The sequence below is a fragment of the Hyposmocoma kahamanoa genome, unplaced genomic scaffold (genome assembly GCF_003589595.1).
Source record: "Hyposmocoma kahamanoa isolate Upper Pololo Valley unplaced genomic scaffold, ASM358959v1 202, whole genome shotgun sequence".
In the NCBI taxonomy this organism is placed as follows: domain Eukaryota; kingdom Metazoa; phylum Arthropoda; class Insecta; order Lepidoptera; family Cosmopterigidae; genus Hyposmocoma; species Hyposmocoma kahamanoa.
This window is the reverse complement of record NW_020653726.1, coordinates 4,074,376-4,101,832: the sequence shown is the minus strand read 5'-3', so window position 1 is coordinate 4,101,832 and position 27,457 is coordinate 4,074,376. Positions and strand designations below refer to the sequence as shown.

At 35.6% G+C, this 27,457-nt stretch overlaps 1 protein-coding gene across 1 annotated transcript in view; it reads left to right on the top strand.

Annotated features, from left to right (window-relative positions):
* The window catches only part of LOC113227005 (headcase protein-like), an 86,890-nt gene that overhangs the window by 24,553 nt on the left and 34,880 nt on the right, over positions 1–27,457 (top strand). Inside the window, exon 2 of the mRNA XM_026459858.1 lies at positions 9,127–9,223. Coding sequence (XP_026315643.1) covers positions 9,127–9,223 — 97 coding nt within the window. The remainder of the gene's footprint in view (positions 1–9,126; positions 9,224–27,457) is intronic.

Below are 27,457 nucleotides of genomic sequence, written 5' to 3'. Positions count from 1 at the left end.
CTCTTTAATAGATTATCTATATGTATACGGTATTATACGTTTAGCAGTAATTACACTGACATCCAAGCTTGTTATTTGCATATAAATAGATAACGACGCTATTGTACACGTGATAAATGACCATTTAACGCGTTAACCGTATAAAAAATCGTAGTAAACACACTAGCACTATTTTTTTTTTATAAATAAGATTATATCTTCGGACAGCTGGCTGACCTTGCATGTATTTTTTAACATAAGCAATTGAGTTTTGAATGAATCTATTCATAATAGGTCGTATTAATTTGTTTTAAGGAGTTATACGTACTAAACATTAATCTTACTGTGTACGTAATTGTAACAAGATTAATATTTCCTCTAATAAATATATACATCAAAGAACTTTCACATTAAAAAAGACGTATTAAAACAAGTTCATTTTACATAACGTTATTACTATCTTAGCAATTTATTTTAGCTTTAAGACTAAAACTAATCGATTATGTGCGTAGGCGCGGACACGGCGGCGGCGGGCGCTCGCGCTGCTATGGTAAAAATCGTGAGCGAAATAACCGGCGCTGTTAGGTAATCAAATTTAGTGGGGCCCATTGTTCCGCCGAGGCCAAGGCCTTCTTTGTTTACAACTCGGTCTGTGTATACTTATATCAGACACATTAGCTCACATACACGTGATACCTTTTAGTGCATTCTAGACTCAGAAATTTTAGCGTAAATACCTATTTCAATCCACTGTAAGATATAATTACATGTATGTATGTACGTTCATGGCCTTAAGCTTTCTCATTAACATACTTACATCTGTGCAGTGTGACGCGTGACTTAAGTGGTCAAAACAGTACGTTACATCGATTAATATTGGTTGATACTTTAAGTAAGTTCAGTTCAATAAATCTAAAGGACATAGTCAGATTTGGCTTGAGAAGACTAACAGCAATCTGAGTTTTCTTATTACAAAAAAATATTTTATCGTGCAAGTAATAATTGACAAGACGTTTTTGAGATTAGATAATAAAGCATAATAAATATGTCAGATAAGTATACGTATTACACCGAATCAAACTGTAGAGTACCAGAACGAAATGAAAATGGTAGGCGTCCAGAAAAGTTTCTTTCCTTAATTCTTTCAACTGGGAATAAAAACCGGTACTTCCTGTTGTAAAACGCCACCGAAGACGTCAATAATAGATGTAAAATTAAAGTTTGTTGTTTAATTAAGTTGCAATGGCCAATCAAGTAACACCCACGGGCTTACAATCTCGTTCCTAGAGATTTATGGATGCGGCTCATGCCTACCGGCAATTCTCTAGTTCTTACCGCATGGAACGGTGCTTCATCAATAAAATGCAATTACTGTGTTTAAAATCACATCGTGTAGCTTTTTTTTTTTTGCTAGAAAAATTTATTTCCATAATTGTAAACAACATTACCTGTCAATACGTTAAATTGGTGATCTCTGAAATATAAATTTTAGAATATTTGTATGTGACGCAGATTATATATTAAAAATATGAAAAATTATGTATCTTGTACAATCTTAATACTTGTACAGTCGACAACTCATCAATCTATACACTTTTGTTCGATATCGTCCCCAGAACGTAGATGAATGTTTAGCTTAATATGCTGCAGTTTGTACAACTTTATGTCCTAATTGACAAAATGTCTCTTATGACATTTGAAATTTTCACCGTCGATAAATTATGCTTTTTCAAATAAGCTTGCTAGTTATCATGCTTTGCTACGACCGCATCTATCGAACATGTTATTCATAATTCATTACATTGTATTGATGCATTGTCCTTTAGCCGCGTCTTGTCAACATCCGCGGTATGTGGGTGTTGTACCTTTGAGAATATAAGCTGGAAATTTCGAGGCACGTAATCCATAGCGTTCGAATGGCGCCACATAGTCGCCTCGGGCTTCTGTTTTTGTCTTATAGATTTTATTCGAATCGTCATATTCGTTTTTTTTCTAACGATTATATTTACAATGGATGTGTATGCTTCTATTGAACATCACTTAGTAAGCACCTGCTTAATTAAAATTTATTAGATTTTGGTCGTTTTGCAGCAGTAATGGCAGCAGTTTTTTGTTTTTATTTCAGTTTTGTTGTTGTATTTGATCGCTGTATTTAAAATACGATGAAAAGGGTGAAAAGTTTTAGTATTAGATCAAGTAAGTACCGGTTGAACCAGGTTTAGTTTACGTGGGCTCATGAATGAGAAAGTCTGGAACCGGTTACAGCAGCCCCCGAGGTGTCTACTTTCAAATCACAATAGATTCAGCCACAGTACAGTTTTATGTGGGAAGCAAAGTAGTAAGCCATGATAAGTCGGGTTTTATAGATACGTGTTTCCAATTAGGAATCAGACAGAAATTCTTCGTAAATTCTAATGCGTCTCGTATTGGTGCTTTTATTGAAATTCTTATTTATAATTCGTCCCCAAATGACTTTTTAAAATTTGATTTATATTTATTGTTTTTTAAATAAATGTTTATATGTTGTTGATTTTATTAATAATAATAACAATAAGCATTTATTTCAGACATAACAAATCCATTGAATTAAAATAATGTTAAATTAGAATTTAATATTATGTGTTAGATATAACTTCTTACATGAAATCCAATGTCGCCGTTTGGACGAGTCGCAACTACTATCTATAGCAGCTATAATGCTATTAGTTCTATCTAGCACTCTTTGTCTAAGAGAAGAAACCTTCTTTCTAAGCACAGCAGCAAACCCGTCCTACGTGCCAACAAAATCATTTCAGATGCACTACAGCATCTCGGCAATTTAAACATTGCTCTAAATACATCATTATATTGAACGCGGATGGCATTGTACGCTTGTTTGGTACAGTTAACCCACAAACTACAGACATATAGAGTCTGACAGTACGACTTAAAGAGCGTTACTTTAACTTGATCTGAACAGAGTGCAAATCTTCTGGCCAACATATTACCACACGTTGCCAATTTCCTTTATCGCTCAATACTATAATTATAACTAAGACTTTCAGTAACTATGTATGACCAAGATAACGAAATTTGCCCACCCTAAACAACCTACTACCATTCAGACACACACCAGGTACAAAATCTGGTCCTTGTTTGTATTTGAAGATCGTAAAAACTGTTTTCTTAATATTATAAACCAAGCCATGTAACTTTGCATATTCATCACAGATGGAAATTAGTTTCCTCAACCCTCTAATTGCCATCCAATTAAACCAACCATCTAATTAAAGGGCTGAGCAGCACAATATCATCTGCATAAGCATCTGCATCTTAAATTATTAATACTTCTTCCTTTAATATGACTGCTGCTCAGCTCTTCAATGAGTCCGTTAATATAGAGGTTAAACAAGCTGGTAGAGCTTAAAACCAGCCTGTCTAACTACACAAATTAGTACATAATCATCTGAACATTCATTTGACCATTTTATTATTTTATTGTCAACCTCTTTTATGGAGTGGTATTAATCTTTTCGTAGCCATATCAACTCTAGTAGTAGTACTTCAGTAGCAGTACACAGCTCCTTGTGAGAGTTGTCCACGGAAGTACTGCCTGCCACCTTACCCATTGCTGCCGCCAAGAAGTAACGTGAGCATTACTGTGTTTCGGTTTAGAAGGGTAAAGGTACTGGTGAAATTACAGGCATGTGGAACTTGTCAACTTACGTCTCAAGGTGACGGGCGAAGTGGACAGATATTTTTTGATTTAAAACTGAGTGGACAGGCGTGTCACTTACTACCAAGCGCATGACTCGTTCGTCCCATCACTTGATATCGTAAAAAAATAATAAAACAAATAAAATATATTAATAATATTGGCGGAATTATTGGAGATGTATATCGTACTTCTCTCGTAGGAACTTTCTAGAGTGAGAGCTTGTAATGGTTTTTTTTATTACACCAATGTAACCGATTGGACTGCATAATATGTTATGTTAACTTACCTAACCGACGTACCAGCTTCTGTGCAATATTTCCTTGGCCATAAAACATAAGAAAATTGATCTTATCGCGGGTAATTTGTTCGTCATTCTTTAATAAATGTAAATACAAATTATTTTATGACTTCTCTACGTTTGACCTTAGACTCTTAATTGCACGCTTTTGGCTTTAGCGTGTCAAGTTCTACAATAAAATAGTTACAATGCGAAGCTATGAAACAAATTATCGTGTCAGCATACGCATAATTGTTATGATTTAGTTTACATTATTTATAAAGATCTGTAATATGATTTTAGCAAGGATGTCCTTTAATAAAATGTAATAAGGAAATGAAGAATAACTTTTTTGCATTGTTGCGAGTTGTTTTCGCGGCCGGTCTAAGCATAATAAATGTACCGAATATCTTTATGGACTGGTTGGCCTCGCGGTCTGTTTGTTAAATATAAACTCGAGTCTTTTATAAACAACTTGGGAGCTTGAGCTGGACGTTTTTAGCACTTAAGTAATGCATGAAGGCTATGAAAATAATTAAATTACGTTACCTATTATAGAATTGCTTCAAATGTGTGTTTTTGGTGGGATATCTTCCCTCCCAAATTCAATAACAGGGGCCTTACCATGAACTCTTATTACGATTCAGTTTAGGACCTAAAATGAATCGTTGTGAGATAGCGCTACATGAAATGTATATCACCATCCCGCTTTTTTGTTATAACGAACATATACTGAATTGTAATTAGAGTTCATGGTAAGACCCCAGTACTATTAAAAGTCTCCTTGAAAGCCACACAATTTTTTATCTTTAACATAAGCTGGAAAATTTCAATTCGTATCAATAGTTTTATACAAAATCAACTTCCTCTATACTCGTTTTATCGTCTAAAACACACCTTTTAAATTCCTATTCAAGTCCTAAGTAAACATTTAGCTGATAAGGTACGCCGGAGCGTGCTTCGCGATACACGATAATCTCGTCAAGTTGCATTACACAGTATGGCAATCACAAGACAATAGAGTTACTTTGCTATTTTTAGGATTACTTGTTGATCGGCCGAACGATTGCACTGTTTTCTGACATTATCATTTATACATGAAATGGATTTTAAAAAACACGATAACGAGACCGTGTTTTGTTTATATGAACTCAACCGATCCAATGACAAAGATATTTTAATAATGTGCCAAACTTAGACATACATAGAATAATAATAATAAATAACGCCTACTCTCTACATAGCCCAGCTCTAGGGAAACCCTGTGTGCGGGTGCCATGGATACACACATAGACAACCACAAATTACACCCAAACTCACGAGATAAATAAATATAGGCCATACAAATATTTCTCCCATCCCGGGAATCGAACCTGGGACCTCTGCGTGGCAGTCACCGTTCCGCCACGGAGGCAGTTACACAGAGAATACACGGTGTCAAAAGGTCATATAAGTAGGTAAATAATTACAAGAAAATCGCACACGGGGAAGTATCAAAATCGAGTAATTAATAATTATCCAAACGCAGGCGTATCGTAACAGTGCATGTGATACACGTATCATCATATTTTTTTTTCGATACGTCATAGATGTTACACTGCAAATTATTGTTCTGTATGGGACGTGACAGGACGCATGCCGCCCGCACTTCTGATATAAAATGGAGTCGACAAAAACATCGTTATTTTTATTCAACTCTCAAGGCCAAGTCCGCCATATTGCATTCATGTCAGTAAACAAGGTCTTTCGAAACAAAATATGCACTAGATTTTTTTCTTTTGTGTTCTATGCTTTGGAAACAGTCATAAGCCTTTTTTATTTTATTTTGTTACTGCTACAGAACATTTTAGATGACTAGCGCTCAAGGCCAAGACCGCCATGTTCCATTCGTGTTTAGACTACTAGGTGTATCTTTTTTTGTATCTCTATTTATATTTCAAAACTGCTGTTTTTGGTGTAATTGTAAACAGAAGAGTTTTTGTAGTTATATTGTTATTAAAATTCTAAACATTCGTGATGAAAAGTGTTGTTCGTAATTATTAAAACAACCCTTCTCAATCAACCCTATTGTACTCGCACAAAATATACACTCTTAAACAACAAACATGAGAGTGTTTGTATACACTCAAACTTTTAAGACGCTTATCTATAATGAGATAATTTAAGTAACACGTGTAACTAAAGAGCATTAAATATCATGTTACGTGAATTCGGAGCGCTTTTTTGTACAAATTAAAGTAACCCATTGTGTTGTCAAGGCTACCCATATTAAGTCGACCGTGCTTCCTCTGTAACTCAAGTACTCTACGGGGCGCTACAATTAAACGTGTCAACACAGTGTTTATGGCAGACGTTAGTCCAGCCAATTTGAGGTGTTTGTAAGCTAGCGTTAATGGGGAAGTGTTATTGTAAACTGTTTTAAAATAATTTTATATAAATGTTTTAATTAATTTTAAATCAAGGGCATAAAGAACCCGAATGTCCTTAAAGATTTAGCATGCCAGTGAAATAGGTAAAGGAATTTATAACATTTTGTTAAGACACTAAGAAATACATACAGCTAATACTAAATGTTTTCTATCAAACGTACACCTAAAAGTACTTATTACAATAATAACATACGCTTCTGACGTTTTAATTATACAAACGCATAATTTAAGTGTTGTGATAAATGTATTGTTTAAAAATGAAATTCTTTTGAATATTCATGAACAGTACGCCTTGTTTTTGTTCGAAAACCAAATTCAATGTGAATTATAATTATTGTATTCATACTTATTATAGAATAGTCTGCTATAATAACTAGGTACTAATAACTTGTTAAAATGTTATTATGTATTGACTGAAACTTTTATTCCTTTGTTGGAATACCTACATTTATATTCTTACAAAGAATTTCACAAGTTATAAACAGGTGTTTAACGAGAAAGTCCTGTATTCGAATCGGTAAAACTACTTATGAAACAAACTTTTCTAAATGGATACGTGCAAAGTACTAGTGCATAACAAAAATGTTATATCAATGTCAAACTATGACATCATAAGCACTAAAAATCTTCACGAAATAAAAATAAAACCCGTCTCTAAGAGCCACGAACACACTCGGCGTTTTTTATCTACACGAGAATGTAAACACAATACTGTTGACACGCCTCGGCGATACCGGTATCGCCGGTATCTAATTCGGCTGACCTTGGCAGTGAAAAAACAAGTTTTTACGTAACCTTGATACTTTATTTTGCTTTTTGCACGGCGCCAAACGAGATTGCACACAGCCTCACAGCTACATTTCCAACGGTTGTAAATCTTTAATGGCTGTAGTGGTAGTTTTTTGTTTTTAAACAAAACTACTGAGAACGTTGCTGAAAGAGGTTCCTTAATACAATATTGTATTTAGTTTTTTATGTTTGCATCAATGACAACCTTGGCATACCTCTTAACCTCGTAAACTATATCAATGTAAGTAAGCTCTATTCATTAACTTACTTAAAAATCAATGAGCCTATTTTTCAATTCATATAGGCTTACTTGTTTAACGTGTTCTGTATACCAATGTTGCCAGCAAAATAGGTTTTTATTTTAAGATGACATTATCTACGACCACTTACCCTTTTCTGAAACTTGTTTATAAATGTCTGGTTTATAAATTAAAGTGCTTGGAAAATTATCTTTAATTGCTTTTGCATTAAATCCGAAGCTGCGATTTTGCATTTTATGTTTATAAAGGTGCTTATTGTACCTACTAATAAACAGGATTATTACTATTTAAAGTTAATGTTTGAATATCCACTGTAATTAGAATATATAGGGTCTAAATCGATTTAGCAATCAGTGGGCTCACATACTTCTATAGAACAGCGTTAACAAACGTGACTGAAATTATAAAATTAACTTAATTATAAGTAAATATGCACTAAACTAAAAATTATTTAACAACCGGTAATTATATAAGTATAAATATGTTGTGCTGTTATTGAGTTTTTTAGTAAAATATAATTTATTTAAATTAACAAAAATCAAACGCGAATCAAATAAAAAATCGACGTCTGCGCTTGCGTCGAGCAAATCCGTGTAATGCGATTACAAACCGCTTCACCAGCGGTGACAGACAGCGGGATGTCTGACAGGAACTACACGCAAATTGGATTTTGATTCATTACCGTTACGATGAACTCGCTTGGGGTTTTTGTGCACGACTGTACCGATGTGCGTTATTCGCGTTCCGATTTTAACAAATTTGGGGCTGAATGGTTACGGTACGATTCAGGTCTATGTAATAATGTGACTTTTGAAATGGTTCTCTATTACATAAACACATATTTAATGGCGACAGTTTAGTAACTGTATGCGGTAGTCCGCATCTAACTAATACATTGTAATATCAAAAACTAGCATACCGAGAAAAGGCTACAACAAGGATATTTTTGTAATTTTTCAGGTTAATGACAAAGATACACTAACTACTTAAGTACTTTACATAATAAAGAATTCTATCTAATAATTACCTACTATTTTACTTTGCGAAATAGGCCATTTCTATTAAAAACTAATACATTTTATTTTGCATTGATAACAGCTGACAGATTCTTGTAAGAAAATTACAAAATACGACTTGCAAGCTTTCAAATTTTTAAAACAAAAGAACTCTACCGTAGTTCTTTTGTTTTAAAAATCTCCAGATATTCTTCAGACACTGTCTCGTGAGTTAACGAGGTGAAGAACAGAGGTAATTCAGTCAAGTGTCTCTTCTAGGCAGTTTGATTCATTGATTGTGATCACAAACTGTTCGATAGTACGTATCGCACGTTGAAATCAATACTGTCACTGACTGAAAAAGTCTACTTTCGGGAAATTATTTTTAAAGCTTATGGTAATAGTTTAAATTTGAAAAAGCGGCATTATTAGCATAAGCGGCGTTCACTGACGGTATTGTTTTAAATGTGCGATACACTTCTCTATTGTTTACATCAATTTAACACTTTTCTGTGCGGGGCACGAGTTTAAGAAGAAGTTTTTACAAACATAGAATACTTTTAACCATTGCGCATTGTACTAAATCTTCTCATACTATATAGTTTTTAACTTTTTGTGACATTTTTTCGCAAAGCTAATAACCCTTCAATGTTCTATGTTTACGTATAATGTTCTAGCGATATCGTTTGTTTGTTTTCAGAGCTGGCGCTGGTGCCAATGGGATATTCTCAAGAAGACTGGACTTCTCCACGTTCAACCTTCTGCCAAAGCACAAAGTCAACTCATATCAGATTAAGGTAAGTCTGCTTAGGTTTTTTATACAATATGAGGCACTAAGCGGCTTAGCTCTTGCGTATTATTTTTATGAATATAAAATGTCACTGTCCTTTATATACGAGCAAAAAACGGGTATATATGATGTTCGTTTCTGCTAGTCAGTAAACAAATCACTATTGTATCCCAGACATTATTATACTATATATATTTATTACCTCACAAGAAGTGACGCGGCAAAAACGTGTTGAATTCCTTTAAGTAGGCCAAACAGAAAATAATAACACCGCGATTTACATAGGAAAAATAGGTATTCACAAATGGGCAATGCCATCTAGCGGTATAACCGAAATATTTTCTCAAGGACATTCCATATTCAAACAGAATACGAATAAATACGAAATAGCGATGATCAATTTAAAAATAATTGGCATAAAAGAACATTTTATTTGTTTCTGTATGTAATTTACACAAAATACAGCGTAGATGTGAAATGAAAATGAATATAATACTGGAGGCAAAGGTAAAATTTTGCTTTTGTTATCATTTATCACACAAGTAAAGGGTGGGCGACACTTCGCGGCAAAAAGCCGGCACATTGTACGCCTATAGTAACTAAAAACGAAAATGTTTCTAACTTTATCACACACCTTTTATTTCAGACAATGTGGACATACTTTTGAACATTAACGTGTGTTGTATTATAATCTGTGATCGGAATAGACATTTTTTGTCCCCGATCTTTACGGGATTCGGGAAATCACTTAAAGTATATTAAAAATTGACGGTATTTGGAATAGATAAGTAGACTATATTTACAACTAGCAATTTTTCGGAATATATAGGAAAATTGGTAGAATTTTCTTATTTTTTTGAAAGTATATGCATTTTACAAAAGTTATTCCGATCATTGGTTATAACTCTTTATTTGAAATATAATGTTTTCGAACGTCTTTTAGATTTTTAAATAATATAAACTTACAGGTGCGCAATGGTTAGCAATTTGTGTTGAGTTCGATTACCGCTTTAGGACATACCCTACTCTCGAAACACGTAATCCGTAGTTACGTCCGTATACCCACTATGCATGATCTACAAACTTGAGTTTCGATCGGGGCTAGAACTAAGAATATGACAACGCGTTTCGATAGTTTCGACTTAAAGTGTAGTTCCTTAGGTCATCCATAGTGAGAAAACGGCCGTAATGGATACGGCATTTTGGATAATGCCCAGAGTTTAATTTCGTTACTCATTGTACAGGAAGTTCTCTGGTTTGCAACAGGGTAATTAGTATGGTTGTCTGACACATTGTTATTATTTATTATTAAGTATAAATAAATGTCATTTTATTGGGATTATAGAAAAGAAGTAAAAACAAACCACAACAAAGATTAGTAGTGGAAAAAGTTAAAACAATCACTTCGGAAAAAATATATAATAAAGTTGAGTGTGAAAACACTATTCCTAAAAATTTTCACGGTAGAAAAAGAAAACAAACTTACTTAGAAATTTTACAAGAAAACCGCTGTGTCCAATATGTACTTTACAGATACCAATGATTTTTTTTTGTATGAACTGAACTAAACAGAACACGTACACTATACGATATGCATTTTTCAAATGGTTTTAATTTCGTTTGAAAAAAAAAAAATCTGAGATAAATCCAGTATCCGTACCGCTCGATCCAAGCAAAATGAACCGTATCAATGAATCATCATTGCGTTACTTTATTCTATAAAAACATGACAATAACATTCTAAAACATAAATGCTTAATTGTAGAACGTTTTTTTAACTGTTCCCAATATTTCCGTCTTATATTAGCTTAACACTAAATTTTTTACCAACAATTTGTTTATCGCAATTTGGCCACCGATATTGGCAAGCATTTTTTGTGTTTTCGACTTTTTATCAATACACGTGTAGATTTAATTAACGCATGTACGGAATAAATAAAGCATTGACGCTATATCAATAATACATGCCTTGTTTACAAAAGTATATTGCATATATTGCCGCGTTTTTTAAGTGACGCCTTGTTCTCATATTTACTTTTTATTTCGATGTTGAACGTGTACGTCCATACCGTTCTCATCATCATCATCATCAGCCTATCACAGTCCACTGCTGGACATAGGCCTCCCCAATTGTGCGCCATTTCGCCCGGTCCTCAGCTTGTCGCATCCATTTCCCGCCAGCAGCCTTTCGCAAGTCGTCACTCCACCTGGCCGGAGGGCGTCCTACACTACGTTTGCCGAGTCGCGGTCTCCACTCTAGAACTCGTTTTCCCCATCGGTTATCGGTTCTTCGACAGATATGGCCAACCCACTGCCACTTCAGCTTGCTTATTGCACGAGCTATGTCGGTGACCGTACTTCTCTGTCGGATAACCTCATTACGAATTTTATCCTTCAGAGAAACTCCGAGCATAGCCCGTTCCATAGCTCGCTGAGCGACTTTAAATGGTGGACTAGACGTATCGTGAGTGTCCACGTCTCGGCTCCGTAAATCATAACAGGTAGGACGCACTGGTTGAAAACATTTGTTTTCGGATTTTGTGGTATACCGCTCTGCTCCTGTCTATTCTGAATGTCGTATCTAGCGTTAGGCAATTGTTTTTAGGGCATTGTATTTTTGGATTGACTTCACATTCACATGTAGCTCATCTCGTGGAGCTCTAAGTTCTTGTGGAAAATGTTTGCTGCAATGCACGCTGAGTGAAATCGTCGTCTAATGGCTCTTACACATAAACACGATACGACGTCGCGTCGTAGCACTACGCGACGTCGTATGTGTAAGAGCCCATAAGCCTCGCTAAGGTACGACGTCGTCGTGCTATGACGTGACGTCGTATCGTGTTTATGTGTAAGAGCCCTTAGTACGACAAACATGCCATTAGCGCATTTGAACATTTTGACGTTGTGTATTCTAAAATTTTTCATCAGTCTAACATTTAATGTATCTAATTTATTATGCAATTTAATTCATGAAAAAATACATTTTTTTTATATAAAGTGAAGGGACACGCCTCTCCCTGTCACTGCCACTCAGAGCATTAAATTGAAAGATCTGAGGGGCATTCCCACCTCACCCGTCAACCTGAGAAATAAGTTGACAAATCTCATGTGCCTGTAATTTCACCAGCACTCTTTAAAACCGGAACGCAGTAATGCTCACATTATTACTTGGCGGCAGAAATATGTAAGGTGGCAGTACTTTCATGGGCGAACTTTTTCTCAAGGAGATCTACTGCATCTAAAATTAATATTCTATTTGCGTGTGCGTGCGCTTGAATGCAATTATGTAATAATAAGAATTGCCACTGAAATTCGGTGAAGAAAACTAACTTTTAAAAGAAAAATTACCCATCACACGTAACGTAACTAACGACGACCTATTTTGAAAAACCAACGCCTCGTTTACATTCAACACTTACAACTTACAAGCAAGCCACTATCACTACATATTCAGCGAGTATTATTTTGCAATTGTCGTTATGTGTTTGTTATGCGTCGCGGTATCTAATCTCCACAGGCCTTGAGCCAGTTGTATGTCAACTGGCGGTCATTCCCCCAGGCTGACGGCTATTTTTACTCATACTTTGTTTATTTACACGGAGCTAAGAATCGCCCTTTGGGACTGACCTTTGTTTTCCGTTTTGTTTCACTGTTACTATGCAATTTTGTGCAAATCGCTTACAGTCTACGTCAGCTTGTTAGAATAAGCAGTAAGTTTATATCGAGTTCTTAGGTTTTTGCCATTAGAAATGAAACTATAGTTTCGGATTTAAATCGCGTATATTTGTTACTAAGCTTATTACAGTAAGTATGACATTTTTTAAGCTCGATATCAGATGTCTACAGCTTGGAGAGTTCGTCTATCTTTAGTTTTCGTTAAGCCAAAATTTCTGCGCCTCTACCAAATCCTTAATAACCCTACAGTTATGTATTTAAATAAAAACAAGACTTATTCCTTAAGTTGTATGAGTATTAAGTTGCTGCAATCTTAGTTATAAACTCTCTATCACTTAATGACAGGAAACCCTTCCTCTGCAACTGAGTGATTTATTTGATCCCTAGCCTATTTAAACATGTGGTTTTACTCATAGTACCATATTAGGTTACATTTGACTAATGGCTAATAGTCTATTGGAACGTTCTTATTTCAAATAGTCGTTTTTTATTCGTTTATCGAAGTGGTATCTAAGTCAATCTCTGTTTAAATTTACCAAAATGGAACAAACACCGATAAAGTGAAAATGTTTATTATACTCAGTCCTTTAGGAGTCTTTTTTTAGTCTGTTGGTTATTAGTGGCCTGCCAGTGCAGTAGTACTTAGTTTTACTGTCGCGGCGATTGAATAATTGTTTTCAGCCTCTTAACCCGGGCTACACAGCTATAAATGCGCAGGCGCCAGAATGGTTCAAGTGAAGATATTTTTAGCGGTTTTTAAAGAAAAATTATTCAAACATTTTTGTTTCATTTTACATGACATGACATTCTTAGCCAGTGTGGTGGTACAAACTCTCACCACAAAAGATATTAGTAGCTTACCGTAGGTCGTATATGGCTTCCATAAACTATTTCAGTACTGGTTTAGTAAATTTTCAAATAATTTGTAACTTTTTAAAGTTGCAAAATGTTCAACCATAATTAATTATCCGCAGCATAACCATAATCAAGTTTGATTTATCGATTACTTAAAAAGATTAATTGCATTCAATACAATGCACTTTAATTACATAGAAGCACCTCTGTAGTTCATTAGTGGATCGCTTTGTCCCTTGCATTATTAAAATTAACACCCGCAGTTACTCGCACGCTTGACACCTATTGTTTACTTGTACAAGAGTTAAATTGCTCGACGATTAATGGTCTGGATAACACTTAGGCTTGTTACTGTTTACCCAATTACGAAGTAGCTAATGTTGTGGGTTGTGTTTTGTGTTTATCATATTAAATCCGTTGAATACAGAGACGGCCAAGCAATCCATGTGGTGAAAAGTAGTAAACGCCGCTTATACATTTACGATACTTGGGAATTGGCTTCCCTTACCCTTTACAAGCTGCAGTACTTCGGATACCAGAAGGCCGCAGAAGACGTGGTCGTAGAAAAACCATCATCATCGTCATATACAGCCTGACTTCACCCAGTGCCGGGTATAGGCCTCCAAGTTTCTGTGCCACTCCCCACGGTCCCGTGCTAATCTCATCCAGGTTCAGCCCCCAATTCCTGCGATGTCACCCGCCCATCTTGCCGCTGGACGCCTGACGTTCCTGTATCCAGTCCTTGGACGCCACTCAGTTATCGCCTTACTCCATCTGTCATCTTATCTCCGTATCAGGTGCTCTGCCCAGCTCCACTTTAGCTTCGTGATGCGGTTCCCCACGTCCTTTACCTTTGTTCGACATCGAATCTGAACATCGGGAACACGGTCTAGCTTGATACCGAGCATGACACGCTCCATGGCTTTCTGTGCAACTCTCATCCTATACGCAAAAAACCACATGGCTTCAAAATCTTGCAGAGTGGTTCAACATACGTACCTACCAAAGAGTTTCGAGCCGCAACTTCACGGACTCAAATGGCCACAATAATAGCCGACCTACGGTAGGAGATGGCATACCAATATGAAGAATCCTTTACAAGTATACCCTTGCCGTGTATATAGGTAACATAAAGCAGTTATATCTTCTCAGGCAGGTTCTGCACAGATTAAAAACCTACACTAGAAAATAATTTGCTGTATTCGCGCCATTTTAAAAGTCTGTCTTGTCCTTCGTTTTTTTTTTCATCATTATTAGTTTTTGTTATAACAACTGGTTAATTTATTGGCACCTCTAGCAGTGTGCCGTTTTAAAGCATATATGCTGACTATTTGGTTCTGAGTAGACAGTGTAAAGTATTAAACAAATTTAACCTGTGCGCTGTGAGCCGAAAAATTAATTTTGGTATGACTTCCTTATGTGAATTCCTAGTGAATGACATTTTAACAAACTTTTTAAGCCTATTTGATCTTTGATTAGATTACATGAATTAAATTTCAACCGAAAAGCTGAAATTCCTTAATACTTCTCTGTTGACTGCGTAAGAAGGCTCTAAAAGGAATTTATGTTTCAACACCAAAGAACACTTGGCTGCCATTTCGATCTTTGGAGGCCGAAAAGTTATTATTACCAACCTTATTATTTCACAATATTGTTGTTAAACTTCATATACTCAATAATAACGCCATTAATTAAATTTTATTGCATTCGCAATACGGTAGCAGTAAATAAACTAACATCGTTTTGTGGTTTCACAGTGTGGTTAAAGAATGATAAATGTGAAATGAAAACAAACTAATACTTGACTAAGAAACATTGTCTAATACGTGTCGGACTGTACGAATAGTCGACTCATCAATCGCGCGAAAAATAGAGCTAATATAACCTCCAGAGGATCCGTGTACATTAAAATGTACATAATATGTGAAGTGATTCAGACACATACAGTATTATTCCTATGATCACGTAAACTGAACTAATAATAATACTGGAATAATACAAATTTAGTGCTGTATATTCTATATAATCAGTGGGTATCTGAACAAATACCTTTTTCATACAAAACAAAGGGCATACTTGCTAGAGCATGAAGCATATTATTAGTACATTTTAATGTACATTGAACGTCAAAGGACTGTCCACACATATCCGGGCCGTGCCCGGAACGTGGACGGGGCGTGCTAGTTTGTATGAACTGGGGGTTTGTATGTCCCGGCCCCGGCCCGGACACGGACATATGTGAACGAGTTCATACAAAATATACACAACGATAATTTTTTGAGCCCCTGACGGAGCACGGCCCGTCCACGTCCCAGTCACGGCCCGGGTATGTGTGGATAGACCTTTAATGCTTTTATTATTGTTGTTTGCTGGGTCTGTAAATACTTCTGTGAAATATATATACAATTAAAACTCAAAGACGTTATTACGGTAGATAACACAATCAATATTACATGGGTCTCAGTTTAATCATAAAATAATCCATTGATGCACCTCTATGATCTATTCAGAGGTATAGGTCATGGTACAGAAGTAAATATACAGTCCTGTCTCGCGTCACGTAGACAAAGTTGCTCACAACGTCACTCTGAGGGTCGTACTCCAGAACTCTACTCAATGCTCAAGTCAGGACTTGAGCAGACTTGAGTATGATTTCAAGCACTGGAAGTACGACCCTAATAGCAAGGACTTAGGTATGATTTTCAGTGCTCACTGCAATACTCAAGTCCTGACTTGAGTATTGAGTCGAGTTCTGCATTACGACCCTGAGTCTACATTGTAGTCATCTTATAGGCACGAGTACTGCCACGTGATCATTGTAATTGTGGCTTCAGGAACTAGGTAATACCTACTTTACCTACGTATAGGAACCCGTTTTCTTGACAGCATACAATTTGATCCTAAAGATCTTGATTGTTTGTTTTAAATTGAGTTCTTTACCATTGAGTCTCGTATCGTTTTAGAATGCTACTATTGTCAAGTTTACTAGACCGTATTGTAAGGTACTTATGACAACCTCACTAATAAGGAGACGAATTATGAAGTTACATAAAATGTACACCATGGCGACACCAGTTAAATTTTAAAAACTAAAGTTTTATATCTTACGTTATATTTTTTATCGATTTTATCAGTTTCCCGAAAGTGTTCAGTTTTGAACTTAGTCACTTTATTATTAAACGTGTGATACTGGTGGAAATTTTTCCGAAAAAATTTGAAAAATATAATTTCGAAGGCTCATATTGTCTTACACGTTTAGAAATATTTTTTGAGTTCTATTTAGCGTGAATTATAAAATGAACTTGTATAACTAAAAGCCACATAGAGAAAAACGAGATTTAAAATGATTTCACAACAGCGAAAAAAAACCTTTTTACAGGCTTCATCGTTTTCGTTCAGTAACTTCCAATTTTTGACAGGTGTCAACATCAAATGTGGAAAAATATAGCAAAAATATCCGGAAAAGTCATTGACTTACAAATAAATGGACGACGGGTCTAATACAAAAACCACGAAAAAAATGTCCCAAGTCAACCTATTCGAAATTTAAATTGTAATGTCATCGCAGTATCGCGCTGTCAGTAGAACAAATGAAGACTAAAGCGGAGTTTGGCGCTCTGTATACGATTTTAGCGCCTTGCAAGTGCGTGTCCGCACTTTTTAGCGCGGACCGGACGTCCATATAATTGTAAGTCAATGGGAAAAGTATTTATTTTTCTGAAAAATACGATTTTTTCAAAATTGAATTTTTTCCATGAAGTTTCAGTACGTTAATTGTCAGATATTTAATTAAATTTTTTCGTATGATTTGCGTTTACCAGATTTTCATCGTGTCCAGTCCGCAACACCTATTCGTGCCAGCAAGGTAATTTAAAACGAATGCTAAAGAATTCTTTACTTATCTATCGCGTAAATAACGCGACCATTGTCTGTGCCGTCTCGTTTTGCTCGGCTTCGCGTGACAGAGACCCGTTTGTATCCAAGGGGAAACTTCATAATTTAGTTCCCTTATATTACCCCCAATATGTTCAAACAAATCTACAACAACCTTTTACGAGAACTTTCTCATACTAAAACAAGATCTTAGATTTCTTGATAATAAATTGTGCTTCAGACTGGCAATAAAAATTGTTTGTAAGAAATATCGCTCGACATACGAGTTGCGCAGACTTTCTAGTAGAATTGAAATCGTTAGGGTTTGAGACTTGAAAGAAGAGCGACCGGTAATAAGGGGAAATTGACAGGTGAAATACAGTTTCACGACCAGACGGATTTAAATTTAAAGCTTAGACGGCGAGGTCTTGAACTGGGATCCAGTTACAGAAGATATTGACTATTCAAGTAGAACTATTATTGAGAAAAAAGTTAAACATTTGATAAACGCTAACTACTACCTAGAATCTGAATGCAATTGAACTATGGCGATACTAAACGTCATGATAGATGGTAGTGCGAGTCACGTTTCGAGGCAGCATCATTAAAGGCGTCCACTTCTTCTATTTATGGTGTCCTGGTGTCTGCCAGCATATTGATTGCGCGACCGGTTGCCTTCTTACTTTGTAAGGGCGAGACTACATTTTAGATTTATTAGACATTATACGAGCGGGCTACAGAATAATAAAGTAAAACTCTATGGTACTACCGCACCATAAGCATAATTTCATATGAAATGCATTCCATAAGTAAATTGTTGCATTAATAATACCTACAGCTGTTTTAAATTACGTTAAGACTCAAACTTAGCTAAGGCATCGATTTCTCAAAAATATGTTGGTTGATATGTTTATTATATTCTATTATTATACGCTAAAAGATATTAATGCGTTCTGGTGTGGCAGAAATACGGATTTACTGTTAATCTAAGCATGTTCAGATATCGACTGCACGCGTAGTATTTCTTTTCTACTGAAACCTCCTTATTTTATTTGTATAGTATATTCATGCTTTAAATGTTACATTACACGAGTTGTCTATACGGCCTCGCCCACATGTTTATTCTGTGTATTCCACGTTTATATAACTGCCATGACTTTGGAGTTATCTTGAACGCGGTTTTGTGTCATGAGTGTAGTCATCACCACCGCAATACCACAGACGCCTTTACAATGTTTTAACCATTCATATGACTACGTAACATATATGCCGTATTCTTAAAAAGTTTGTTATTGTTTCTTTTTTAATGATGTGCCAGGCAACCACGCCAATTGTCCAGTCTCAAACTCGAGAATTACCTGTACTGTGAGTACCAGAGCAACGGAATTCACTCTGAGGCACTTCCCCGACCAAAACGTTCATTTCCCATTTTGGTCCAACCGGGAATCGAATACGGGGCTTCCTCATCTAGCGCCCACAGTATAAATCGTTGGACCTCCAAATTGTGTTTGTATATTCTCTAGGACTAAAGATCTGTAAATGAAACCTGTCTGATCTTACCTCTTTTACCGACTTTGTAAAATAAAGTAATTAAGCTGCAATTGTTAAAAGTTACAACAGATATATATCCTGCTTTTGAATTTTATAAACACAAGTTTGACTTATTGACAGTCTTCATGGCCTGCGTTTTACTCGCTGGCGCAGTAATTGAGGTATAGGTAGGTGTACTATACGCAAGATTCCGAATGCATATATCTCAAGACCAAACATCAGACTAACGAGCTCAACAGCTTGATAAACGTTTTGAAGGATTAAATTTGTTTGATGTATCCCAAGGGCAAACTTATTGAAGTGTCTGATGTCCTTGCGATTTCAAACTTGGCACTACTGTTGATTCGATTGGTTTAATCGTTTGGGATTGAATTGAGATGTTTTGATACATAGAACTTGGGATTTTGAACATTAAAAGATAATAAATGAAGATAGTCATAAATTTACTTATGACAGATGCCAACAATAAGAAAGCTTTTATTCCGTTTGAAAAATAGTACCTGTTGTTTATTTGTAAGTCAATGCTGTTGTTATAAAGAAAATTTGTTCACTTTTTAGACACGACCAATTAGTTGAATGCCAATTGAAATTTTTTGCTTGCCCAGCGAATTTGAAACGGAAATGAAAATGAATATTTAAGAAAACAAACCAAAGGCATGTATAGGAAGATGAGGCGGCGGTAACCGAATCCGACCTCGGCAATCCGATACTCCGCTCAAGGCTTCCCATGTGGATTAGCACGAGTTTTCTTCTTTTATTTTTTTAAATCCTGCTAACCGGCCACAGTGAGTGAGACTGACTTCGTGTGGTGGGAATAGATAGGATTGTAACAGATTTTTCGTTACGTTTCGCTTGAACTATAGACCATAGACAAATAAAACTTACTTACTTAAACTTATAGACGCTGTTAAAAGTATTTCCTGTTATACATATATTCTCGTAAAATTGCAAAGCATTAAAACATTTCAGACGCGTAGCGTGTAGCCTAAATAAATGCTGTCATACCTTCATAACTCCCTAGTACAAATGAATCTCGATTTTCTCAACGGACCGTAAATGGCAAGAAATGAGAAAGTAGCCGGCTAATAGATACAATAGGGCTGGATGCCAGATAGGTAGCGGTGCAACTTTCCTTCGTAGCAAAAACTCCCGCGCCAACAACGCGATACCACTTTACAGATACACATCACAGTTTCGTAACGTCATAATTACTCCATTACGAAGATGCAATGATAAAATAAATCCTCAGACGTAATGAAGCACTTAAATCTCCAACTACAAGCAATATGGAGCAGCTCGCAACAGCTACCGTCTTGAATATTTTCAAGTTATGTCCAGACTTTCGACACAACTCCGAGGGCTATAAATGGCGAACTGACGTGCGAACTTTATCCAGCCATGCTTGCAACATTTTGGTATTTCTGATCAAGTTTTTTGCGATCCCAAGTATCCACTTGCAGGACCATGTCGCCGTAAAAGGGTTTCAATCCGGAGCCGGTTTTTGTAACCATCGTATTCAATTCAATCTTGATAAACGCGCGCCTTGTTTACGTGTATTTCGCAGTGGCTCCCATAATTTAAACGGCGATGTTGAAACTGTTTTATGAGTTTAGAACCATCGTAAAACTTCCGCGCTCGTTACTAGTCACATTCCTATTGTAAAATAAAATAAAGAATGTAAGTGACATAATGACACGTTAATCTAGTTGAAGTAAACAAATACATTATTTAGAGGTAGAAATCTAGCCGGGAGTACGTCGCGACCTAGTCTGCCCACAAGCCGCCACCACCGCGCCGCCGCCGGGTGCACCCACGCCTCGCGGTCTGCGCATTCGTTCTCAATGATAGATGAACTCACTATACGCTTATTATCAATACCACTTCCGCTCCTCCCCATTCATTTCACGCTCCTAATGCAAAATCTTATGCATATTTAACAAATAGACTAATAGCGATTAATCTCGTTCAGTTACACTAGCGTCTATTCCAATCTTTTGTACTAAGACAAAGATGTATAATAGCTTCATCTTTTCGCTCTGTTCACTGATTCGATTTTGTAGAATTTATTAGTTTAAATTAGTAAAACAAGTGAGTTGTCTTACCAGTTGCAGTCGCGGCTACTAGAATAGAACTAGAGCGGCCGTTGAACTCGGTAGGTGAACTACCTAGCGACTATTATTATCTCGATAACTGCAATAATAATGTTTGGAAAACATGCGCCTGATTTGAAGCCAACATTGCCCATTTTATTAACGCATTAATATGCAATGTAATTTTGGTGCACATTAGTGACTAGAAGTGAGGTCTGACGAAATATCGAACAGATACGGGCCAAAATGCCTAAAGGCATTTCCGTGTTTCTCAAACGGTCTGGCCAATTGAACAGATAGGATCAAAACATGAGAATTGGATTGAATGAAAGAGTCGAAGTTGTATCGTTAGTTTTTCTAAAGAGTAAGGAGATGACTCTTTACTTTCTGTCACAAAGGTTGATTGGACATTTAATAGCTTCAGTAAACGAATAATAAAAAGAAAATAAAAAAACTCAGACAAATAACAGAAACCATAAAAAATGCTACTTTTTTATTACATTGCATATAAATTCTACGCCTTATTCGTGCGCCTAAATTAATAGATATTTTTGATACAAGTGCAGAAAGTTAGTCATTATTCACGAGGCTCGAGGCTTCTCAACACATTTTTGAGTCTGAACCGAGGCAGAGGCGAGAGTCAAGACTCGAGACAAGTGAAAATGACAAATCGGCACGTGTATCAAACGATGTTTTTTAATACCTTTGCGAAAAAACTACATTGAAAGTAAAATAAAACAGTATTAAAAGAAAAACTCATTTTATTTCTTTGTCTGATAAAAATTCAGAGTACAATGGCAACTGTTGCCAGTATTCAACCACATTAAAATTACTATTTTAGTGGCGCGGCGCGCAGCGATCTCGCGTAATACTCACCTCCGGTCAATGTTAATACTAAATTAGCCATCTTTATGGACAATTTTTTGGTATTTTTAAATGTAACCCGTTGTGTTATAAAACACCTATGCAATTTAAACAAATAAAATGTTTTTAAGTAAATATAAGTTTTAATGACGAATGACTACGTCACAAAGCACATAAATATTAAATAAATATACAATCTCTTTAGTTCTACGTTTAAGACTTGAAACAAAAGTAAATTTAAAAACAATGGAAATGTAAAAAGCACTAGTGCGAAAAATCCAACTTTCGGCACGATTTGTAGTGCGAAAAATACCACGTTTTGAAAAACTACCACGTACTAAATACCACGTTTTTAAAAAATACCAATTATAAATAAACATTTACTTACCCTCTTATAAGGAGAAACATAAAAGGGTTACATAACACACACGTTGTACTAGGCCAGCATAGATAGTCAGGCGACAAGATCGTGAGCTCTTGGCGTTAACCCTGAAGTCGGGCGAGGGGTCGATGCACGCGCGCGACCCACTTACAATGCACGCTGCAACGCTTTGCAAATCTCTAGCGCATAGAATCGTAACTACTAAAGTCACCATGTTGACTATTTGTTACGTACCATTTGTATCCGTTCGATGGTTCATATCACAGATAATACAATACTATACTGTTCATATAGTCAGATAAAGTAGGGATTTATTAGCACATCGAGCCTATAATTTTTGTTAAGTACTATCAATAGCATCAGTTTATATGTACATATATTTTGCAATCTTACCAAATGTTTTTTATTCAAGTTGTCCTGAAACCAAAATTCATTAATGCCACTGATGCCTTAGTTTAAAACTGCTAATAACATTTTAGCGCGATTTTATCCCAAGTTTCCTTATTGGGGAGAATTTATAGTAGCTTTAATAACAGCAACAGAACGATTCACATAATCAAGAGCTAATTACGAGGCGTGTCTTGTACAGATTATTACTTTAGCAAATTATCATGCGCTGATAGTGAGGTGTGCCTCAAATAGAGTACCAATGTACTCATATATTATTAAGTCCTGGTACTGAAATTGTTAGATTGGAAAATGTCGGGGTAATTTAAAACTTTTGCAATTTTGGTTGTGCTAATGGTACCTTTTGAAATAAAATATTTTTATTTAATGTTACTTTAGACATTAATATTTATTTTTAACAAAAACGTCGTGTATTTTTTTTTATTACGACTTAAAAACATTTGTTATAAGAATCAGAGGGTCTACTCTCGATCTCCGTCTGACGTCCGTCCGAAACAATACTGTCAAATAAGTAATATTCGACAAAATTAAAAGACAAGTATCAAGTATGAAGCTTCATTCGCATTACGCGTCCTTTCATTTGGTCAAGTATTGCTTATTTGGCAGTAATTGTTTCGGACGCATGTCGGACGGAGATCGAGAGTAGACCCCCTGATTGTAATTTCCAAATAAATTCACGCAAAATAAGCGCCCAGGCGTCAAATTGCAGATTCCAGCCCGTTACACCATACCATGCCGTGCCATACCGTACTGTACTATGTCATACCGTATCATTCCATGCCATACCATATCATACCGTACCATACCATCCCAATAATGAAATATATTGTTTACTTATTTCTGCTATATATCGCTCGTAAATTTGTGTCGTTATCTAATCGGTATATCATCGACGTAGTGATTACCTCGTTTGTGATTTAAATTGATAAAGTTTCAGAAGTAAAATCATACGTATAATGTAAAATGTTAGCTAGCACATCTTGTTTAGCACAACAGCTTTTATTAAAATGAATTAATAAAATATGATCTTTTCGATTTCTTTATAATCCTTTAAAAATAAAACCAAAATGTGTAATAACATGTAACTGCGGTTTTCAGTATATGGCGGAGATGTCGAGATGCTAGAATACATACAACAAAAATGAATGTTTACAACATACGTTTGTCTCGTATGTATGCGTTCCATTATTATGCATCCGATGGCGATAAAAATTAGGTGATTTTTGTGCACACGCCCGCAAATGATTCCAAAGTAAGAGATCCCATGGTGGGTGTCACATATGTAACTACTGTTTTATATTTTATAACATCTTATGTAAAACCATGAGACAAGTAATAAAGACACGAATATCCCACTCCTAGGCACTGATATCCTCTAAAGAAAGTGTTAAGGCCATCTTTTGCAGAAGTAACACTTTTTCTTTCAGCAGCTTTGCGAAACTTGTACACGTGTATAGCTAGTATTATGTAAGTAAATTCCAATCATAATGGTCATAAAGTGTTAGACTATTACATAGGTGTAACGGGAGTCGAACCTAGAACCTCATTAATAAGTGCTAGCCACTGGGCCAACGAATTATTATTACATCAATTTAATATAAAAATAACATGTAGTGGATGACAACATATCTTGATGGAGTATGTACGGAACGGAGCCGAAAGAAGGGAATTTTTTATAGTCTAGATTGAATTCTTATCTTCCCCGAGATCCAAATAAGCAAAATAGTTTTCCATATATTAGTTGATGTTAGAGACCAGGATTGTCGTCATTGCTGGATTTTTACACATCAGCATCAGGTGCTGATTTTTTTTAGCTTAACATCAGCGGATACTGATTTTATTGATAGTCTAGCTTAATCGTTGTGAAATTTTATCAAAGTTACATTCGAAAAAAACAATGAGCTACTTTTTCGGCTTACAGTCTATTTCTGGAAGGATTGTAAATTATTCCAGCGTACCTTTTAGGGTATGTCATGATTCGAATATCTGCAATGAGTATCAGCATCGATTAATGCGGATTATCCGTGGATGCGGGTGCTGATATTCGCAACAACCCTTGTACGGACTCTTAATCATAATAAACATTAGACTTGAATTATATCTAATACGTACTATTGTACAAATAATTTCGTAAAGCATTGACGTAACTAATACAAGTTATTGTATTTTAATCAATATTTTTAACCGACTTCAAAAAAGGAGGAGGTTCTCAATTCGACCGTATGTTTTTTTGTATGTATGTTACGTCATAACTCGTAAATTTGTGAACCAATTTTGATGATTCTTTTTTGCTGGAAAGAGGGTACTTCAGATGTGGTCCCATTTAAATTTGAAGATAATATTCCACAAACTAGGGGATTAATTACTTTTGAGGTCGGTTTTTTAGTACTCTATACTGTTTTGTTTTTCTATTATGAAGAAGCTGCCAGGGTGACCGGCAATTAGCTCCATAGGCGGTTGGAAACTTTTTTTCTAAATTAGTATCGTCACCCAACGAAACAACCCCCACCGATTAGTTATTGCTAGTACTTATAGTACTGAGAATTCTCTAGTTTGAGATCAGGTACTATCGATATGATCGCAAAATTGTTTACCAAAGTCATCTCACACGCTGAATAGCTATTCCAACAGAGAGATTCTTAGGCCACACGCAAACAATATTTGATATAAGTACAAGTAACACATCCTAATTGAAATATGATACACACAACTAACAGACACATCTCTATTAAGATTCACAGCTACACAGAGTTTGCGTGTCTTGGAACCGGTCACGAGCGTGTTAGTCAATCCCGAGTTAGTTGCTTATAATGTGATTAAATTAATTAACTGGTAAATACTACGGTTGAGTTGGCATCTGCATTTTAAGTAAAAAAAAGTTGTGTATTTTCTCGTACTAACTTTGTTTAGGTGAGTTATTTTCACAGCGCTCACTTTGGAACTTTTTACGGTTTTTTTTCTTGTTATTATCTGACATTTCAAGGCGTTCATAGCTTCGTTGATTGCTCTGTCAGCCACAGCAGAAACCATATTATTTGGGGGAAAACTATCTTAACAAATAGTGTATTAAATCTAATATATTCACACAATGTCACGAGCGTGTTAGTCAGTCCCGAGTTAGTTGCTTATAATGTGATTAAATTAATTAACTGATAAATACTACGGTTGAGTTGGCATCTGCATTTTAAGTAAAAAAAATTGTTTATTTTCTCGTACTAACTTTGTTCAGGTGAGTTATTTTCACAGCACTTGCGTTGGAATTTTTTATGGCTTTTTTCTTGTTATTATCTGATATTTCTGGGCATTCGTAGCATGGATGGTTGCTTTGTCAGCCACAGCAGAAACCACATTATTTGGGGGAAAAATATCTTAACAAATAGTGTATTAAATTTACGGTAATGTTAAATTCACACAAGCACAAGCATTCTAAGGGTTGGGCCGTTGCGTTGGCACTGTTAGCACGCTTCAGCACCGCTTTGATTGCACTACGATAGAGACGTCTCTATAAAAAAAGTCTGACAGACTAACGTCAATAATATAGACGTGACGAGACGAGAGAGACGAGAATTTTTAAGGAAAAATATTTACAATATAGCAATAGCGTCGTATGTTTAGCGTGCATGCATAATTACCGTGTATAAATCATTTACTTACGCTTATATTACAAATATTACGTGTCGGATACATAGACATAATATACCTGTACAAACAAAGTAATAAAACCCGACCAAGTAATACATACCGTTTTAGATTTTTAAACGGCTTCAAAAAAAAGGAGGAGGTTATACGTTCGGCGTCCATAATAGTCCCATTGTCACCAAGAAGTCAGAATCTAATGAGGGGGTCCCATGAAAATCGAAAAAAGCCGATAAGCAAACTTTTGAGCTGGGTTTTTTTTTTCAATGAAAAAGTTACAATTATCTGTTCATAAAAACATGTCTACATTACGATGCGAGTATAATGGAAAATATATAGGTACTATTCAGCCTACGTGACCTACCTACACAACATATCGCTTGTTCTAGGTTTTAGACTTAGGTATATATACATATTATAATTCGATAATAGTACATTTCCAGTCCTCGGCAGTACTATGTATTTACTTTACATGGTCATTAACATACTTAGATTATGTATATGTACGCGTTGCTGATAACGTTCCATTGAGTTTGTGGTTTTATGTTGTATTTACAAACATATTTGTCTTGGTTATAATCTCGGTATATAGTACTAAAAATTCGACCTCAAAAGTCATTCACCTCCTGGTTTGCCACCCTTAGAGGTGGAATATTTTGTTATAATAAAATTTGTATTTGAAAGTAAGTAGAAATAATTTATAATAATTATTTATAATTTATAATAATAATAATTGCTGTTGGTTGGTACTTATACGCAAAGAAATTAATTGACATAAATGTACTTTTTAACCGACTTCAAAAAAGGAGGAGGTTCTCAATTCCACTTTTTGTGTGTATGTTACTCGATTACGGCGGCATTTGTGAACCAATTTTGATTATTCTTTTTTTTTGTTGGATAGAGGGCA